The 21,378-nt window shown below is 48.4% G+C and overlaps 1 protein-coding gene and 1 pseudogene across 1 annotated transcript; one reads left to right on the top strand and one right to left on the bottom strand.

Annotated features, from left to right (window-relative positions):
• Positions 1-1,593: 1,593 nt before the first annotated feature.
• On the bottom strand, positions 1,594-3,443 carry LOC121290475 (annotated as a pseudogene).
• An 817-nt stretch (positions 3,444-4,260) lies between these two features.
• On the top strand, positions 4,261-20,934 carry LOC121290474 (protein DVR-1-like). Its single transcript, XM_041210914.1, has 4 exons — positions 4,261-4,356; positions 5,072-5,124; positions 18,228-18,454; positions 20,135-20,934. The coding sequence occupies exons 1-4, from the start codon at positions 4,261-4,263 to the stop codon at positions 20,932-20,934; spliced, it is 1,176 nt and encodes a 391-aa protein (XP_041066848.1).
• Positions 20,935-21,378: the final 444 nt, after the last annotated feature.

The following is a 21,378-nucleotide window of genomic DNA, read 5'->3' as shown; positions in this document are numbered from 1 at the left end:
TCTTCGCTCCCTCAACCTGAATGCCAAATTCAATCATATTATGATCACTGCTACCTAAGGGCATCTTCGCTATGAGATCATTAATCAATCCTACCTCGGTACACAATACCAGGTCTGTTCTTTGGTTGACTCGAGAGATTGTTGTTCTAAGAAGCTATCCCAAAAACATCTATGACGGGCTGGAGGATTGGTAAAATTTTAGAAGTCAGCAAATGTTGATTTTTTTTGACTGAATGACAAGGGCGTTATAGGTTATAGGGGATAGACAGGAAAATAGGCTTGAGGGGCTGAATGGCCCACTCCAGCTCCTAATTCTTATGTTCTTGACATTGTTGGCTAAAATGTAATAAGAAGGAGAAATTAGAGTATGAGGGAAAGCTAGCAAGAAATATGAAAACAGGCAGTAAAATCTTTTATGAGTATATGGAAAGGAAAAAGAGTAGTAAAAGTGAGAATTGGTCCCTTAGAGAGTGAGACTGGGGAATTAATAATGGGAAGCAAGAGACTTAGAACAAGTATTTTGTCTTTACAGTGGAAGACACAAAACACATTCCAAGAATAGTAGAACATCAAAAAGTAAAAGGAGAGAAGAACTTAAAACAATCATTAGATTAGGAGAGAAAAGCTACTGGACAAACTAATGGTTTTTGGATAGTGGGGTGGAAATTTAGGGAGCCAGTTTTTACGATCTGAATACACTGCCCGAAAGGGTGGTGGAAACAGATTCAATAATAACTTATCAAAAGGAACTTGGATACATATTTGAAAAGGAGTCATTTGTAGGGCTATAGCAAGGAATCCAGGCTAATTGGATAGCTGTTTCAAAGAGCGTCACAGGCACGATGGGCTGAATAGACTCCCGTTTATGTAAAAGGCTTAACCCGTTGGCCAGAATTTTACGGTCCCTCCCACTGACAGGATCTTCCAGACCTGCTGATGTTTGAATCGCTTGAATGGCTCACTGAATCTGCTGTTGAGCCTGACAAAGTGGAGCTGGAAAATTCCGGCCTTTAAGTGAAAGAAATTTGACAGCCAAGTTTATTTTGAGATTTATTGGCAATGAAGTGAAAATGAACCTCCTGTTAAAATATGACCCATCCTGGTGAAAAGTTATTGACCCTAAGCATTAACTGTTTCTTTCTCCACAGTTGCTGCCAGACCTGATAAGTAATTCCAACATTTTCTGTTTCCAAAATCCACAGTATTCCGTAATGATCCAAATATAGTCCCCTGACTTTACATCAAATTCCGCAGTCAAGTAGTTAGTATCTGACCCTTTCAGTGTAATGAATCATGGATGAACATGTCCAGGATTACACAGGGTATTCTTAATCTGCTCTGCAAGTGACCATTCAAATGAATGAGGCTCAACCATCAATACTGCTCAGGGAAGCCAGCTGGAAAAATCTGTAACATTGTCACCCACTCATCCTCTGGAGTTAAAGAGGAAATCCAAGTTTATACTCTTCACCCAAAAATAAAAGCATAATTGTTAGAAAGCAAAGATTTATTGTGGGGGAAAACATAAAGATTGCTAAAAGAGGGAGACCAGTACTGCAACAGAGTTAAAAATAACTTCACCCAGAGTAGATCTTATCTACAACCACACTCATCCACCACCATATCATCATAATGTCTCAAAACCACATTGTCATTGTTATCGTAATAAGGCATGGAAATAGGTGAGAGTTTAATGGGGACACAGCAGGGTTGGGGGGTGTGGTCAGGGTCAGTAGCGCCAGTGTTTGCAGAATGGCATGGTTGGTGCCATTCAGACTCTCGCTCGGGAGCTAGGGACACTCTGTGGCAATAGTTGGCCATGTAACCCTGGGGGGCGATGATCCAGTGTTGCCAGCCTACGTCCTTGAACTGGATGTGGAGCCTCCTCCGTTTGCAGACGCGGCTGAACGCGAGGGACAGTTGAAAGGATCTCCTCTTCCTCCTGGACGCTTTGCATTTCTCCCGATTCAGGGTCACCACCAACAGGGACACATGCAGATCCCGGGCGATCCGGGTGCAGGCTGGGCTTGGTGCCCGCACATCCCCCATCGAGGAGCTGCCCACCTCCAGGAGTGCCCCCTGGTTACTGCTGTGGCATCTCCAGGTCTTAGTAAGCTGAGTCAGGTTGAAGTAGAGGGAGCTGGAAGGACTGCGAGGCGATGAGTTGCTGCCTGGAGTTGGGGGTCTCTCCCATCTTCCAGATGGACAGGGTGCAGGTTGCAGCTGTCCCAGGGATTGGGTAGGGATGTCCAAGGAGGGTGAGCTCCAACTGGGCTAGTGTGAGCTCCTCCACTTCTTCCAGCACTGACAGGTTGAAATAAAGCCGTCTCCGCATGCACAGCAATGGCAGTGATCCCAGTCCAGAGACTGGACCACCTGACACAAGAGAACAACAACTTATATTTATATAGCACCTTTAATGTAAAGAAATGTCATTTCTAATGTTACATTATAAAACAAAGTATGACAGAGCTGCATAAGGAGATATTGGCCTGGAATTTACCGTTGGCGGGCGCGCTATCGGCATGCCCAGGAGTGGCCGGGAAACGGGCTGTATCCTGCAATCGGTCCCTGACCCCGATTTCACGTTGGCGGGCCAATTAAGGTCCGCCCATGCATGAAATGCAGGTCCTCACATGTGGTGAAGGGCTGAACGCGGGCAGGGGTCTGTCAGGTGCCTGGTCCAATGGCGACCCGGCAGCCAGTTTAAAATAGCCCAGGCAGACCCTGGAAGGCTGCCAAGGAAGAATGTGTTAGCAAAGTGATGGAGTTGAGTGCGGCTGGAAACGCCAGGCGGGAGGGTAGGTTGGGTGGGCACTCTGCCCCCCACTTTTCAGATGAGTGCCTTACGTTCTTCCTGGAGGAGGTGGCTGCCAGAAGGGACACCCTTGTCCCCAGAGATGGGAGGAGGAAGAGGCCACCACACCTCACAAAGAGGGCATGGGAGGAGGTGGTGGTGCTGGTCAGCAGCCATGACGTGGTATGGTGCACATGGGTACCGTGCCGGGAGAGGTTCAATGACCTGCTGTGCTCAGGAAGGGAGAGTCCCACGCTGGTATGGGTCAGTGTCCAGAAGTGTTAAGCTGTGGCCGTCCTCTCCGTGGTCCTCAGGGGTGTTAGAGTCTGAGTGCCAACAGTCAATGACGATGGAGCTGGTCAAGGGGGTGAGCCCTGGCTGCTTGGACTGAGTACTTTGCGGCTCGAGGGCCATGAATCAGCTATGCACTGCGAGGTGTTCCCCAGCTAGGGTTGGCCAGGCTGCAATGGTGCTGCAGGTAGAGAGTGGACTAATCAATGCTCCACTGTCCTTTCAGGAGAAGACAAGCCATAACCAAGCAGAGAGAACACATATAGGTGGAGTCCTGCCCAACCTGCAGCTCACCAGGTTTGAGCAGGATGTCCTTGAGCTGGAGAGCTAGCACGCTCCATGTTCGACTGGGCATGGAGAGACAAAGGTAGCAGCGCAGTGCACAGAGGTGAGAGATTCGGATTGTGCAAACATTCTTGTGTAGTCTCTTCATTGATGGGAGCCTCAAACCTGGAGTCCCCATTGATCATTGAAAGATGATGGCACCAAGATGCAGATCTCCATTGTCTCACCAGGTGTGTCAGTGACAGTATGGTGATTTTAACTAATGACATGTCCTTGTTCTCCCTTTTAGATTTGCCAGCATACACTTGCTCTCTGGACCCTGAAGGGCCACCCCTGATGCCGAAGGACCTCTGGGCTTCACTAGCACCTGTGTCACACCCGCTCTCTGAAGCAGACACTAACACAGATACCAGCACTTCGGTGGGCATTAGATTGGCGGCTAGAATGTTGGTGCACATTGGTGAGGGCACTTCACTCGCTTGAGGTACAGATGGAGGCAGAGAGTGCCCATGGCACAGGCAGTCAGAGGACTGCTGGGGACCAGGACGATTTAAGGTAAGGGGCAGGAGATTTAGAGAGGATGTGAGGAAGAATTTTTTCACCCAGGGGGTGGTGGGAGTCTGGAACTCACTGCCTGAAAGGGTGATAGAGGCAGGAACCCTCATAACATTTAAGAAGTATTTGGACGTGCACTTGCGATGCCATGGTATACAAGGCTATGGGCCTAGTGCTAGAAAATGGGAGTAGAATAGTTAGGTACTTGTTTGACTGGTGCAGGCTCGATAGACCGAAGGGCCTTCTTCAGTGCTGTAGACCTCTATGACTCTATGATGCTCAGTTGAAGGCAGATAGATGATTAGCCTCTGGAGTTATCCATTAGGCGGCAGATGCTGGATGTCCAACGAGATTTGCAGGAGGATGTGGTGGAGATCCATAAGGGTCTGAGTGCCATGGTCTCTGTTGTGAAGGAGTCCATGCAGAGCGTGAGCACTGAGTTGGCCCTCAAGTCCAAGTGCAATGCCTCCTCCATGGAGAGAGTGGTGACGTATGGAGAAGCAGCTCCAGGGACAGAAAGAGGAGTTCCTGGGGTTGTGCTTGGACCTGCAAGCCCTCACTTAGGCAATGACCTCAGGTGATCAGCGCCAGTGTGGGAGATGGAGGAGGAATGTCCCAGCTAGGTGCTCGTCCATCAATAGTGAGCAGGGAGGTCCAGAGCGACCTCACATTGGCACATGAGCAGCTTATCATCTCTGCTGGCTCCTCTCAGGGTGTTCTGGATGACGGCAGCATCTCCTCCACTCCTCCACCAGTGACCCTCGCATTCGATGAGGCTGCAATGACTGGGGAGATGCCATCTATGGCATTGGCCACTCCCGTTCAGGCGGGTCCAGCACAGGATCCACCAAGGTCATCAAGGCCAATAAGACAGCAGAGTCAGCAGGCTGTCTCTAATGCCGGTGCTAGCGAGGGAGAGGCACCAAGACGTAGCACTCACAAACATAAGTTAAAGGCACTGTGAGCACAAGAGGGTCAGCTCACGGGTGATCTTCTGTTCATTTAAGTTTGGTTTATGTGCCTGCTGGTGTGGACATCAACACCAGTAAAGGTCATGTCATTATGCTTTCATTGTGACAATAACATTAAATTTGCTTTGATTTTGATGCCTGAGTATGCTTCACCTTTTTCTTTCTGGTACAGGGTATGCCAGTATGTAATGCTAGATGTGAGCGGCTCAATACTTTAATGCACAGGTATTGAGTGGTCTTTGGGTGCAAATGAAAGCGTCATTTCAAGCATCCGGGATGGAGAAAGCAGACCTGGCATGAGGTGGATCTTTGCAGATCTTTGGCAGCCTAGCTGAAGGAACATTGGATCAAGGAGTCCTTGGTGACCCTGCCTCCCTGGCTATTGTGGTCTGGCTCCACGTCCTCAGTGTTCTCCTCACTGTGCTCCTCTTCTGACTCATTACTGGATTCATCACCTGTGGCCTGTGGACCTGTGTCAAGATCCTCTTCCTCCAGTGGGTCCCCCCTTGCCAGTGCCAGATTGTGGATAGTGCAGCATGAAACCACTATCAGTGACACCCGCTCTGGGGGGGTATTGTAGTGCACCCTCTGAACGGTCCAGGCATCAGAAGCACATCTTGAGAACACCTATGGTTCTCTCTACCACGGCCCTTGTGGAGGCATGAATCCTATTGTAACGCTGCTCTGCCTCTGTCTTGGATGGCAGAGAGGCATCATGAGACACATTTTGAGGGGACAGCGCTTGTCATCCAGTAGCCATCTATCCAGTTGGGCTATAGCACTGAAGAGCCTCAGCACCTGGGAGTGTCTCAGGATGTAAGTGTCATGGGAGCTGCCTGGGTACCTTGCACAGACTTGCAGAATCTGCATCCTGTGGTCACACACTATCTGCACGTTCATGGAGTGGAATCCCTTCCTGTTGACGAAGGCACCCAGCTGACCCGCTGAGGGTATACATGTGCAGTCTATTGCACCTTGGACGCAGGGCAACCCAGCAATTGCTACAAAGCCTCTGGCTCGCTCAGCCTGGCTGGCCTCATCCATACGGTAAAGCATAAAGGTCAGTACCTGCCTGAACAGAGTTTCTGTCACCAGCATGATGCAGCTGTGGACAGCTGATTGGGATACTCCACACAGATCCCCCACTGAGCCCTGGAAAGAGCCGGAGGTATAGAAGTTGAGGGCCACTGTGACCTTCAGAGACTCTGGCATGGGGTGTCTACCCACACAGTCAGAGCTGATCTCAGGGCCAATCATCTGACAAATGGAGGCCTCTCCCTTGAGAGGCAGAGCCTCCCTCGGCATTGCACCTCAGATATATTGAGGTAGCTGTGTCGCTGCCTATAAACCCTGACAACAGGACAGTGGCATCTTCTGTGGCCCCTTCCACCTTCGGCTTCCTGCTGGCCCTGCGCCCCTGTGCCTGCGCCTCTCCTCCCACAGGTCACTCCCCTGAAGGTGCATAGGGACACCTGGCCTCCTCTCCCTTCTGCCCCTTTTTTCCTCCTCAGAGGAGCTGCCACCAGCGGAGAACCACAATTCCCACTATCAGGGTAACAGAAGGCTATCTGATACCTGGAAGGGTCCACACAGTCTGAATCCTCTGGGGGCCTTGGAGACACCAATAAGTCCTGAAATGAAGCCTGGAAATGCTAAGAATTAAACCCCGAACAGGGATGAAGCTGTCAAGTGCCAATAAACAACCAGCGGCAAATTATCTCCAAAACTCCTCACTACTCACACTGGCAATGCTGCTGACCCTTTTTATCCCACCCTTGGATGAGGTTTTTGAAATTGTTGGATGCCCCCTGCCCGTTTTGCCCATGTGACGAGCGCGAAATTGCATGGGCAACGTAAAATACAGCTTAATTGCCTTTTTCATGGCCTTAACTGGCCTCATAATTGATGGCAGGCGCGGCTCCAGTCACCAACTGAAACTACATTGCCTGACATCATCACGCGCTATTTTATGCTCGAATGTGTCTGGCATGCGGCCGCAAGCCGAGCAAAAAATTCTGCCCATTAGGTCAGATGACCAAAGGCTTGGTCAAAGAGGTAGGCTTTAAGATGCGTCTTCAAGGAGGAAAGTGGTGTAGAGAGACGGAGACCTTATAGAGGAAATTCCAGAGATTAAGGCTGAGGCAGCTGAAGGCACAGCCACGGAAGGTGGAGCAACTGAACCTGGAGTGGCCAAGTGGAAAGAATTGAAGGAACTCAAGATATCTCCGAGGGTTGTGCAGCTGGAAGAGATTACAGAGGGATTTGAAAACAAGGATGAGAGTTTTAAAATCTAGATGTTGCTTTACCAGGAGCCAAAGGCAGTCTGAGAGCATGGGTGATAGGGGAACAGGACTTGCTGGGAGTTTACACAGGGTTAATCAGAGTTTTGGATAACCTCAAATTTACGGAGGATAGAACGTGGGAGAAAGCCAGGAGTGCGTTGGAATAATCGAGTCTAGAGGTAACGAAGGCAAGGATGAAGGTTTCAGCAGCAGATGAGTTGAGACAAGGGTGAAGTTGAGCGATGTTACAGAGGTGGAGGTGGGCAGTCTTAGTGATGGTGCGAATATGTGACTGGAAGCTCATCTTGGGATCAAATGTGACACCAATGTTGCAAATAGGCTGGCTTAACCTCAGGCTGATGCCAGGGAGAGGGATGAGTCAGTCGCTAGGGAATGAAGTTTGGAGTAAGGACTGAAAACAATGGCTTCAGTTTCCCATTATTTAAGAACAAAGAAAGTACAGCACAGGAACAGGCCCTTCAGCCCTCCAAGCCTGCGCCGATCATATTGCCTGTCAAACTAAAATATTTTGCACTTCCGGGGTCTGTATCCCTACATTCCCATCCTATTCATGTATTTGTCAAGCTGCCTCTTAAACACCACTATCGTACCTGCTTCCACCACCTCCTCTGGCAGCAAATTCCAGACACTCACTACCCTCTAAAAAAAACTTGCCCCGCACATCTCCTCTAAAGTTTTCTCCTCTCACCTTAAATCTATATCCCCTAGTAATTGACTCATCCACCCTGGGAAAAAGCTTCTGACTATCTACACTGTCCATGCCACTCATAATTTTGTAAACTTCTATCAAGTCACCCCTCAATCTCCGTCACTCTATTGAGAACAATCCAAGTTTCTCCAACCTCTCCTCATTGCTAATAACCTCCAGACCAGGCAGCATCCTGGTAATTTGATTGGAGGGAATTCCTGCTCATCCAGTACTGCATGTTGGATAAGTAATCTGATAATTGAGCAACAGTGGAGGAGTTGAGAGAAGTGGTGGTGAGGTAGAGCTGGACGTTGTCGGTATACGTGTGAAAACTAACTCCGTGTCTTTGGATGATGAGCGGCAACGTGTAGATGAGAAATAGGAGGGGGTCAAGGATAAATCCTTAGGGACACCGGAGGTAATGGTATGGGAGCAGGAAGAGAAGCCATTGCAAGCGATTCTCTGGCTATGATTAGATAGATAAGAATGGTGAATGAGGAATGAAGAATGTTGAACGTTTTACGATACTAGTTTGGTCTCAGTTGGAGTATTGTATCGACAGTAGGAAGGATGTGAATGGATTGGAGACAGTGCAGAAAGGATTCACGAGAATGGTTCCTGGGATGAGGCACTTCAGTTACGAAGATGGATTGGAGAAGTTGGGACTCTTTTCCTTGAAGAGAAGGTTGAGAGGAGATTTGATTCAAAATTCAAAATCACGAGAGGTCTAGACAGAGTAGATAGGGAGAAACAGTTCCCCACTCGTGAAAGGATCAAGAACGAGAGGCCACAGTTTAAGACAACTGGCAAAAGAAGCAATAGCGACATGAGGAAAAACCTTTTCAAGCAGCGAGTGGTTAAGGTCTGGAATACTCTGCCTGAGAGTGTGGTGGAGGCAGATTCAATTGAAACACTCAAGAGGGAATTAGACTGCTTTCTGAAAAGGAAGAATGTGCAGGGTTACAGGGAGAAGGCAGAAGAATGGTACAAGGGGAAATGCTCAGTCAAAGAGCTGGTGCAGACATGATGGGCTGAATGACCTCCGCCTGTGCTGTAATAATTCTGTGAGGAATGGAACTAGGTGAGAGCAATTCCACCCAGCTGGACAACAGTGGAGAGGGGTTGGAGGAGGATGGTGTGGTCACCCAAGTCAAAAGCTGCAGACAGGTCGAGAAGGACGAAGAGGGAAAGTTTACCCTTGTCACAGTCACAGAGGATGTCATTTGTTTTGGTACATGCGCAAATACCTGATTGGAGGGATTCAAACATGGAACTCCAGGAAAGATGGGAATGGATTTGGGAAGCAAAAGGGAGGTTTGAGGTGGGGCAGCATTTTAATGGATAGTGGGATCAATGGTTGGGTTTTTTTGAGGAGAGGGGTGATGATGGTCGATAGAAAGGAGAGAAGGACAACACCTGAACAGAGAGAAAACAGTTGACAATGCCAGCTAACATGGAGACCAGGAGGTTCGGTTCAGTGATCAACAGTTTAATGGGAATCAGATCGAGGAAGCACAAGGTGGGACTTATGGACAAGGTGAGCTCAGAGAGGTCAAAGAGCAACCATCTACAAAACAATGTAATGGGGACTATAAAGCCCTAGGGCTGCCATACTGACACCCCCTCCCAAAAAATAGGGACTGACACCCTCCTGAGGAAACAGGGACCACAGACTGACATCCCCCCCCCCCAGGAAACAGGGACCCCTGACTAACACCCCTCCCCAAGGAAACAGGGACCCCAGACTGACACCTCTCCCCAAGGAAACAGGGACCCCAGACTGATACCCCTCCCCCAAGGTAACAGGGACCCCAGACTAACACCCCTTCCCAAGGAAACAGGGACCCCAGACTGACACCCCTCCCCCAAGGAAACAGGGACCCAAGACTAACACTCCTCCCCCAAGGAAACAGGGACCCCAGACTAACATCCCTCCCCCAAGGAAACAGGGACCCGAGACTAACACCCCTCCCCCAAGGAAACAGGGACCCCAGACTAACACCCCTTCCCCAGGAAACAGGGTATTTCACAGATAAGGACTAGCTGTGACAACAATCAAAGGCACAAATAGATTCATAAATAATTTGAACTCTCTCTGAATACTTGAACCATGGGCATCCTATATGGGGAGTTAGTGGCATAGTAGTAATGTCACTGGACTGGGAATCCAGAGGCGCAGGCTAATGCTAATGCTCTGGGATATGGGTTCAAATCCTACCATGGGGTAGCTGGTGAAGTTTGAATTTAATCAATAAACTCTGGAATAAAAAGCTAATCCTAGTAATGGTGATCATGAAACTATCATCGATTGTGGTTAAAATCCATCTGGTTTACTAATATCATTTAGGGATGGAAATCTGCCAACCTTACCCAATCTGGCTCCAACCCACAGCAATATGGTGACTCTTAAATACCTCTAAAATGCCTAGCAAGCAACTCAGTTCGAGGGCAATCAGGGATGGGCAAAATACGTTGTCCTTGCCAGTGACACCCACATCCTGTGAAAGAATCAAAGGAAAGTCCTGCAGTCCCGGCAGAATGGCTCCTTTAAGCTGCATTCAGACAGTATTAGCGGAATTTACATACAAAAACAGCCCAATCAACTCAGCAACCCTGAGTCTCTGCCTGTGTTTATCCTCCTTGAGCTTACTCCCATCCCTCTTCTATCTCACCCTATCAGCATATTCTTCTTTCCATTTCTTCCTCATGTTTATTGAGTCTCCCAAATAACGTATTTATAACATTCGTCTCAAACACCACCTGTTCAGTGAGTACCACATTCTAACCACTCTCTGGTTACAGAGAGCCACCTTGGCTATTCCAACCCCTCTCCCCACACACCCACTTGCTCCATCACTCACTCAGATCGGGGAGGTGATAGAGGGTGTCTCCATCCACCCCCAACTCGTCCACTCTGCACACGTCAGCTTCAGAGTCACCCTGGGTGAGGGGCCTGGACCTCTTCCATAACCGAGCTGGGGCAGGCCTGGGATCAGAGGCCAGAGGCCTGCTCCATAAACCTAAAGGCCTTTTCCTGAACCTGGGGCTCCAGCAGCCCACACAGACTGACAGAGCAAATGGAAATCACTGAGAAACATAGAGTGAGCTGACCCAGAGCAGCCATTGCTGGCTCCAAGACTCAAGGAGTGTTAATCAATAGTAAGAAACTGACCAGCCTCAACAACCCTGCTGATTGGCAATTAAAGCTCTCTATCTCACTTTGCAATTATCATTTCATTAGGAAGCTCCCGGGGCAGCCTCACATTCTGGGGCTGGGGGATTGGGAAACTTGCAGCTTCTCTCCCTCCCTCAACCAGATTGAATCCTGACTGCTCATGTCCCTAGATCTGAAGGTCTGAAATCAGCTGCCATCACATATCAATTCTCCCCTGTGGTTAACATTCAGTGACACTTCAAAGTGGTTGTATGAGGGTGTTTGTATCTGAAAGGCATTTCCCCTCAATCTCAGACAATCATTGGTAATGTTAGCACCTAGTCCAGGCGTTGCACAAACTGCAAGCGACCAAACATTTCATTTACATAACAAAAACAGAATTACCTGGAAAAACTCAGCAGGTCTGGCAGCATCGGCGGAGAAGAAAAGAGTTGACGTTTCGAGTCCTCATGACCCTTCGACAGAACTTGAGTTCGAGTCCAAGAAAGAGTTGAAATATAAGCTGGTTTAAGGTGTGTGTGTGGGGGGGAGGAGAGATAGAGAGAGAGAGAGGTGGGGGGGGTGTGGTTGTAGGGACAAACAAGCAGTGATAGAAGCAGATCATCAAAAGATGTCAATGACAATAGTACAATAGAACACATAGGTGTTAAAGTTAAAGTTGGTGATATTATCTAAACGAATGTGCTAATTAAGAATGGATGGTAGGGCACTCAAGGTATAGCTCTAGTGGGGTTTTTTTTTTATATAATGGAAATAGGTGGGAAAAGGAAAATCTTTATAATTGGAAAAAAAAGGAAGGGGGAAACAGAAAGGGGGTGAGGATGGGGGAGGGAGCTCACGACCTAAAGTTGTTGAATTCAATGGAAAAACTCAGCAGGTCTGGCAGCATCGGCGGAGAAGAAAAGAGTTGACGTTTCGAGTCCTCATGACCCTTCGACAGAACTTGAGTTCGAGTCCAGGAAAGAGCTGAAATATAAGCTGGTTTAAGGTGTGTGTGTGGGGGGCGGAGAGATAGAGAGACAGAGAGGTGGAGGGGGTTGGTGTGGTTGTAGCGACAAACAAGCAGTGATAGAAGCAGATCATCAAAAGATGTCAACAACAATAGTACAATAGAACACATAGGTGTTAAAGTTAAAGTTGGTGATATTATCTAAACGAATGTGCTAATTAAGAATGGATGGTAGGGCACTCAAGGTATAGCTCTAGTGGGTTTTTTTTTTATTTTATATAATGGAAATAGGTGGGAAAAGGAAAATCTTTATAATTTATTGGGAAAAAAAAGAAGGGGGAAACAGAAAGGGGGTGGGGATGGGGGAGGGGACTCACGACCTAAAGTTGTTGAATTCAATATTCAGTCCGGAAGGCTGTAAAGTCCCTAGTCGGAAGATGAGGTGTTGTTCCTCCAGTTTGCGTTGGGCTTCACTGGAACAATGCAGCAAGCCAAGGACAGACATGTGGGCAAGAGAGCAGGGTGGAGTGTTAAAATGGCAAGCGACAGGGAGGTTTGGGTCATTCTTGCGGACAGACCGCAGGTGTTCTGCAAAGCGGTCGCCCAGTTTACGTTTGGTCTCTCCAATGTAGAGGAGACCACATTGGGAGCAACGAATGCAGTAGACTAAGTTGGGGGAAATGCAAGTGAAATGCTGCTTCACTTGAAAGGAGTGTTTGGGTCCTTGGACGGTGAGGAGAGAGGAAGTGAAGGGGCAGGTGTTGCATCTTTTGCGTGGGCAAGGGGTTGTGCCATAGGAGGGGGTTGAGGAGTAGGGGGTGATGGAGGAGTGGACCAGGGTGTCCCGGAGGGAGCGATCCCTACGGAATGCCGATAAGGGGGGTGAAGGGAAGATGTGTTTGGTAGTGGCATCATGCTGGAGTTGGCGGAAATGGCGGAGGATGATCCTTTGAATGCGGAGGCTGGTGGGGTGATAAGTGAGGACAAGGGGGACCCTATCATGTTTCTGGGAGGGAGGAGAGGGTCCCCCTTGTCCTCACTTATCACCCCACCAGCCTCCGCATTCAAAGGATCATCCTCCGCCATTTCCGCCAACTCCAGCATGATGCCACTACCAAACACATCTTCCCTTCACCCCCCTTATCGGCATTCCGTAGGGATCGCTCCCTCCGGGACACCCTGGTCCACTCCTCCATCACCCCCTACTCCTCAACCCCCTCCTATGGCACAACCCCTTGCCCACGCAAAAGATGCAACACCTGCCCCTTCACTTCCTCTCTCCTCACCGTCCAAGGACCCAAACACTCCTTTCAAGTGAAGCAGCATTTCACTTGCATTTCCCCCAACTTAGTCTACTGCATTCGTTGCTCCCAATGTGGTCTCCTCTACATTGGAGAGACCAAACGTAAACTGGGCGACCGCTTTGCAGAACACCTGCGGTCTGTCCGCAAGAATGACCCAAACCTCCCTGTCGCTTGCCATTTTAACACTCCACCCTGCTCTCTTGCCCACATGTCTGTCCTTGGCTTGCTGCATTGTTCCAGTGAAGCCCAACGCAAACTGGAGGAACAACACCTCATCTTCCGACTAGGGACTTTACAGCCTTCCGGACTGAATATTGAATTCAACAACTTTAGGTCGTGAGTCCCCTCCCCCATCCCCACCCCCTTTCTGTTTCCCCCTTCTTTTTTTTCCCAATAAATTATAAAGATTTTCCTTTTCCCACCTATTTCCATTATATAAAATAAAAAAAAAACCCACTAGAGCTATACCTTGAGTGCCCTACCATCCATTCTTAATTAGCACATTCGTTTAGATAATATCACCAACTTTAACTTTAACACCTATGTGTTCTATTGTACTATTGTTGTTGACATCTTTTGATGATCTGCTTCTATCACTGCTTGTTTGTCGCTACAACCACACCAACCCCCTCCACCTCTCTGTCTCTCTATCTCTCCGCCCCCCACACACACACCTTAAACCAGCTTATATTTCAGCTCTTTCCTGGACTCGAACTCAAGTTCTGTCGAAGGGTCATGAGGACTCGAAACGTCAACTCTTTTCTTCTCCGCCGATGCTGCCAGACCTGCTGAGTTTTTCCAGGTAATTCTGTTTTTGTTTTGGATTTCCAGCATCCGCAGTTTTTTTGTTTTTGTTATTATTATTGTTGAATTCAATATTCAGTCTGGAAGGCTGTAAAGTCCCTAGTTGGAAGATGAGGTGTTGTTCCTCCAGTTTACGTTGGGCTTCACTGGAACAATGCAGCAAGCCAAGGACAGACATGTGGGCAAGAGAGCAGGGTGCAGTGTTAAAATGGCAAGCGACAAGGAGGTTTGGGTCATTCTTGCGGACAGACCGCAGGTGTTCTGCAAAGCGGTCGCCCAGTTTACGTTTGGTCTCTCCAATGTAGAGGAGACCACATTGGGAGCAACGAATGCAATAGACTAAGTTGGGGGAAATGCAAGTGAAATGCTGCTTCACTTGAAAGGAGTGTTTGGGTCCTTGGACGGTGAGGAGAGAGGAAGTGAAGGGGCAGGTATTGCATCTTTTGCGTGGGCATGGGGTGGTGCCATAGGAGGGGGTTGAGGAGTAGGGGGTGATGGAGGAGTGGACCAAGGTGTCCCGGAGGGAGCGATCCCTACGGAATGCCGATAAAGGGGGTGAAGGGAAGATGTGTTTGGTGGTGGCATCATGCTGGAGTTGGCGGAAATGGCGGAGGATGATCCTTTGAATGCGGAGGCTGGTGGGGTGATAAGTGAGGACAAGGGGGACCCTATCATGTTTCTGGGAGGGAGGAGAAGGCGTGAGGGCGGATGCGCGGGAGATGGGCCGGACACGGTTGAGGGTCCTGTCAATGACCATGGGTGGAAAACCTTGGTTAAGGAAGAAGGAGGACATGTCAGAGGAACTGTTTTTGAATGTAGCATCATCGGAACAGATGCGACGGAGGCAAAGGAACTGAGAGAATGGGATGGAGTCCTTACAGGAAGCAGGGTGTGAGGAGCTGTAGTCGAGATAGCTGTGGGAGTCGGTGGGTTTGTAATGGATATTGGTGGACAGTCTATCACCAGAGATTGAGACAGAGAGGTCAAGGAAGGGAAGGGAAGTGTCAGAGATGGACCACGTGAAAATGATGGAGGGGTGGAGATTGGAAGCAAAATTAATAAATTTTTCCAAGTCCCGACGAGAGCATGAAGCGGCACCGAAGTAATCATCGATGTACCGGAGAAAGAGTTGTGGAAGGGGGCCCGAGTAGGACTGGAACAAGGAATGTTCCACATACCCCATAAAGAGACAGGCATAGCTGGGGCCCATGCGAGTACCCATAGCCACACCTTTTATTTGGAGGAAGTGAGAGGAGTTGAAGGAGAAATTGTTCAGCGTGAGAACAAGTTCAGCCAGACGGAGGAGAGTAGTGGTGGATGGGGATTGTTCGGGCCTCTGTTCGAGGAAGAAGCTAAGGGCCCTCAGACCATCCTGGTGGGGGATGGAGGTGTAGAGGGATTGGACGTCCATGGTGAAGAGGAAGTGGTTGGGGCCAGGGAACTGGAAATTGTTGATGTGACGTAAGGTGTCAGAGGAATCACGGATGTAGGTGGGAAGGGACTGGACAAGGGGAGAGAGAAGGGAGTCAAGATAACGCGAAATGAGTTCTGTGGGGCAGGAGCAAGCTGAGACGATCGGTCTACCGGGGCAGTTCTGTTTGTGGATTTTGGGTAGGAGATAGAAGCGGGCCGTCCGAGGTTGGGCGACTGTCAGGTTGGAAGCTGTGGGAGGAAGATCCCCAGAGGAGATGAGGTCAGTGACAGTCCTGGAAACAATGGCTTGATGTTCAGTGGTGGGGTCATGGTCCAGGGAGAGGTAGGAGGAAGTGTCTGCGAGTTGATGCTCAGCCTCCGCGAGGTAGAGGTCAGTGCGCCAGACAACAACAGCACCAGCTTTGTCAGCGGGTTTGATGACAATGTCAGGGTTGGACCTGAGAGAATGGAGTGCAGTAAGTTCAGAGAGAGACAGGTTAGAATGGGTGAGAGGAGCAGAGAAATTGAGACGACTAATGTCGCGCCGACAGTTCTCAATGAAAAGATCGAGAGAAGGTAAGAATCCAGAGGGAGGGGTCCAGGTGGAGGGAGAATATTGGAGATGGGTAAAAGGATCCGTTGAACTGGGAGAGGACTCCTGCCCAAAGAAGTGAGCACGGAGACGAAGACGGCGGAAGGAGAGTTCAGTATCATGCTGAGCCCGAAATTCATTGAGGTGAGGGCGTAAGGGTATGAAACTAAGTCCTTTGCTGAGCACTGAACGTTCAGCATCGGAGAGGGGAAGGTCAGGGGGTATAGTGAATACACGGCTGGGGTTGGGATTGGAAGAAAGGGTGGGGACGGAGGGACAGGCGGGGTGGAGGGTCCTAGATGGGTGTTGGTGTCGATGAGTTGTTGGAGCTTGCGTTCCTTAGCACTTGAGAGAAAGAGAAAAAGTTTCTTGTTGAGGTGTCGGATGAGCCGAAGGATAAAATGAAACTGGGGGCACGCGCAGCTTTGAAAAAGGGTACGGCGGTGCTGCTGGAGGGAGAGGTCGAGTGTGTTCATATGGCGGCGCATGGCACTGAGTGTGGATTTCATTTACATTGTCACCACTCTGATTTGTATAAAGGGGAGTAATCACTGCTACATGGCCTTATTTTATAGGTTAGGAACTGGACGAGGCCATTTAGCCCCTCAAGCTCATTTAAGCCATTCAATTACATCATGGCTGATCTGTATTTTAACTCCATTTACATGTGTTGGTTCTGAAATCCTTACCTCACAAAAAATCTACTAATCTCAGTTTCAACAGCTTTTTGGGGGTGAGAGTTCCAGAGTTTCACTACTGTGTGAAGAAGTGCTTATCCCAACATCGCCCCTAATTGGTGTAACTCTAATTTTAAGATTATGTTGCCTTGTTCTAGACTCCCCCACCAGAGGAAGTAATTTCTCCTTATCTAACCTATCAAATCCTTTAATCACCTAAAATACTTCAATTAGATCACTCTTTAATCTTTGAGACTCAATGAAATATAAATCTAAAACAAAAACAGAATTACCTGGAAAAACTCAGCAGGTCTGGCAGCATCGGCGGAGAAGAAAAGAGTTGACATTTCGAGTCCTCATGACCCTTCAACAGAGAGGGTCATGAGGACTCGAAATGTCAACTCTTTTCTTCTCCGCCGATGCTGCCAGACCTGCTGAGTTTTTCCAGGTAATTCTGTTTTTGTTTTGGATTTCCAGCACCCACAGTTTTTTGTTTTTATCTCTCCGAAATACAAATCTAGCCTGTGCAGCCAGTTCACAGAATTATAACCCTTTCAGCCATGTTATCATCCTGGTGAATCTGCTGAATCCCTTCCAAAGTCAATTTATCCTTCTTGAGGAGTGGTGCCCAGGTCTGAATGCAGTTACTGCAGATGGTCTAACCAGAGACTTATAAAATCAACAGCACTTCCACCCCTTTATATTCCAGCTTCTTTAAGATAAAGCTCAGCATTCCATTAATCTTTATGAATTTTTTTGTATCTGTTCATTAACTTTGTGATTTTTGTTCTTGGATTTCCTAAACCTCTCTGCTCCTTCACAGCTCCTAACTTCTCATCCTTTAGAAAATACTCAATGTCTCCTTATTGAGTCTAAAGAATGGTTTTAAATTTCTGCTGCCAGCTTGATTTCCTTCAGATTGACAGGAATACACACTTCAGTCTAGGAGAACCCACAGGAGGTGTCTGAGTTAAAGGGGGACTTATGATGTTAACATGAAGTCCAGCAGTGACTGTCTGGGATACAGAGGAATATCCTTTCAGATGCAAACACCCTCAATCTAGCCCCTTTGAAGTACCACTGATTACTAACCATAGGTGAGAATTGATATGTGTTGGCAGCTGATTTCAGACCATCAAACCCAGGGACACCAGCAGTTAGGATCTCATCTGGTTGAGGGAGGGAAGCTCCCAGCCCCAGGATGTGAGGCTGCCCCTGAGAGCTCCCTATTGAAATGGTAATTCATTGAGAGAGAGCTTTAATCATCAATCAGCAGGGCTGTTGAAGCTAGTCCTGGTTTGCAACAGGAGCTGAGCCCAGGTTTCTCACTATTCATTAATACTCCTCGAGTCTTGGTGCCAGCAATGGCTGCTCTGGGTCAGCTCACTGTATGTTTCTCAGTGATTTCTATTTGCTCTGTCAGTCTGTGCGTACTGCTGGAGCCCCCGGTTCAGGAAAAGGCCTTTCTAAAAGCATTGGGTTTATGGAGCAAGCCCCAGCCCTCTGATCCCAGGCCTGTCCCAGCTCGGTTATGGAAGATGTTCCAGAGAAGGTCCAGGCCCCTCACCCAGGGTGACTCTGAAGCTGATGTGTGCAGAGTGGAAGAGTTGGGGGTGGATGGAGACACCCTCCGTCACCTCCCCGATCTTGGTAAGTGATCCTAACATGGGGCAAGTGGGTGTGTGGGTAGGGGTAGAGAGGGGTTTGGAATAGCCAGGGTGGCTCTCTGTACCTAGAGAGTGGTTAGAATGTGGTACTCACTGCACACGGAGTGATTGAGGTGAATATTATAAATACATTTTGAGGGGAGACTTAATAAACACGAGGGAGAAATGAAGAGTAGGATATGCTGATAGGGTGTGATGGATAGAGATGGGAGGAAGCTCGAGGAGGATAAACACAGGCAGAGACTTTTAGTTGCTGAGCTGATTGGGATGTTTCTGTATGTAAATTCTCTGTACTACTGTCTGAACGGTGGCTGAAACCCTTAAAGGAGCCATACTGCTCCTGTCCTGCCAGGGTCTCCAGGATACTCACAGTTCGATTGTCCAGAGGGTACTCAAATAACTTGTGAATCTATTTGTACCTTTAACTATTGTCACAACCAGTCCTTGCCTGGGAAATTAGTTTCCTGAGGGGGAGGTGTCAGCTTGAGGGGCCCTTTTGTGGGTGCAGGAACAGAGGGAACTGCGGGTATATGTGCACAAATCATTGAAGGTTGCAGGGCAGGTTGAGAACGAGGTCGTTAAAGCACATGGGATCCTAGGCTTTATAAGTTTCCACATAACATAAAAATACAAGTTATATTTAACCTGTATAAAACACTGGTTCAGCCTCAGCTGGAGTATTGCGTCCAGTTCTGGGCATCACACTTTAGGAAGGATGCGAAGGCTTTCGAGAGAAAGTGCAGAAGAAATTCACAAGAATGGTTTGGAATAGCCAGGGCGGCTCTCTGTACCTAGAGAGTGGTTAGAATGTGGTACTCACTGCACACGGAGTGATTGAGGTGAATATTATAAATACATTTTGAGGGGAGACTTAATAAACACGAGGGAGAAATGAAGAGTAGGATATGCTGATAGGGTGTGATGGATAGAGATGGGAGGAAGCTCGAGGAGGATAAACACAGGCAGAGACTTTTAGTTGCTGACTTTTAGTTCCAAACCCCTCTCTACCCCTACCCACACACCCGGGGATGAGGAACTTCAGTTATGTAGATAGTTTGGAGAATTTGGGACTGTTTCCCTGGGACGAGAAGGTTGAGAGGAAATTTGATAGAGGTTGTCTGGGCAGGTTGATACGGAGAAACTGTTCCATTGGTGGAAGGATCAAAACCAGAGGACACAGATTTTAAAGAGATTGGGAAAGGAAGCAATGGAGACATGAAGGAAACCTTTTTGTATGCAGTGTTTGTTAGAATCTGGAACCCACTGCCTGAAAGTATGATGGAGGCAGGGTCAAGCGTAGCTTTCAACAGGGAATAGGGTAATTATCTGAAGACAAAAAGTTTGCAGGGTGAGAGGCAATAGGTGAGTTGCTCTTTTAGAGGGCCAGTGCAGATAACTGAGATGAATGGCCTCCTTTTGTGCTATAACAATTTTAGGACTATATTCTATGATTCTGAGGGAGAGGGGGTGGGTGGGGTGATGGGGGTTGGTCAGTGGGGGTCTCCCAATTTCCTGGGCTTGTGCATGTGAGGATGGTAGCTCCTGAGGATGGTAGCTCTCTTCATGGTGACAGAACTGTCAGTATAGGTGCCCCCTGGGGTGTATTGACCTTTACTTATTGTCAGTTGTTCAGCTGATGAACTCTTTGACATTCTCTTGTCAGGTGGTCCAATCTCTGGACTGGGATCTGTGCCATTGCTGTGCATGCGGAGACGGCTTTACTTCAACCTGTCAGTGCTGGAAGAAGTGGAGGAGCTCACACTAGCCCAGTTGGAGCTCACCCTCCTCGGAGATCCCTACCCAATCCCTGGGACAGCTGCAACCTGCACCCTGTCAATCTGGAAGATGGGAGAGACCCCCAACTCCAGGCAGCAACTCATCGCCTCGCAGTCCTTCCAGACCTTGCACAGCACCCTCTACTTCAACCTGACTCAGCTTACTAGGGCCTGGAGACGCCACAGCAGTAACCAGGGGGCACTCCTGGAGGTGGGCAGCTCCTCGATGGGGGATGTGCGGGCACCAAGCCCAGCCTGCACCCGGATCGCCCGGGATCTGCATGTCTCCCTGTTGGTGGTGACCCTGAATCGGGAGAAATGCAAAGCGTCCAGGAGGAAGAGGAGATCCTTTCAGCTGCCCCTCGCGTTTAGCCGCGTCTGCAAACGGAGGAGGCTCCACATCCAGTTCAAGGACGTAGGCTGGCAACACTGGATCATCGCCCCCCAGGGTTACATGGCCAACTATTGCCATGGGGAGTGCCCTTACCCCTTGAGCGAGAGTCTGAATGGCACCAACCATGCCATTCTGCAAACACTGGTGCACGCCACTGACCCTGACCACACCCCCCAACCCTGCTGTGTCCCCATTAAACTCTCGCCTATTTCCATGCTTTATTACGATAACAATGACAATGTGGTTTTGAGACATTATGATGATATGGTGGTGGATGAGTGTGGTTGCAGATAAGATCTACTCTGGGTGAAGTTATTTTTAACTCTGTTGCAGTACTGGTCTCCCTCTTTTAGCAATCTTTATCATGTTTTGTCCCACAATAAATCTTTGCTTTCTAACAATTATGCTTTTATTTTCGGGTGAAGAGTGTAAACTTGGATTTTGTCTTTAACTCCAGAGGATTATTTAACTCCAGAGGATGAGTGGGTGACAATGTTATAGATTTTTCCAGCTGGCTTCCCTGAGCAGTATTGATGGTTGAGCCTCGTTCATTTGAATGGTCACTTGCAGAGCAGATTAAGAATACCCTGTGTAATCCTGGACATGTTCATCCATGATTCATCACAATGAAAGGGTCAGATACTAACTACTTGACTGTAGAAATTGATATAAAGTTATGATTACATTTGGAGGTTCATTTTGACTTTGATTTACAAAAAAATCTCTAAATAAACTTTG

Source organism: Carcharodon carcharias, chromosome 18 (assembly GCF_017639515.1).
Source record: "Carcharodon carcharias isolate sCarCar2 chromosome 18, sCarCar2.pri, whole genome shotgun sequence".
Classification (NCBI taxonomy): domain Eukaryota; kingdom Metazoa; phylum Chordata; class Chondrichthyes; order Lamniformes; family Lamnidae; genus Carcharodon; species Carcharodon carcharias.
The sequence above is the reverse complement of the archived record's forward strand: the minus strand, read 5'-3'. Positions and strand labels throughout refer to the sequence as shown.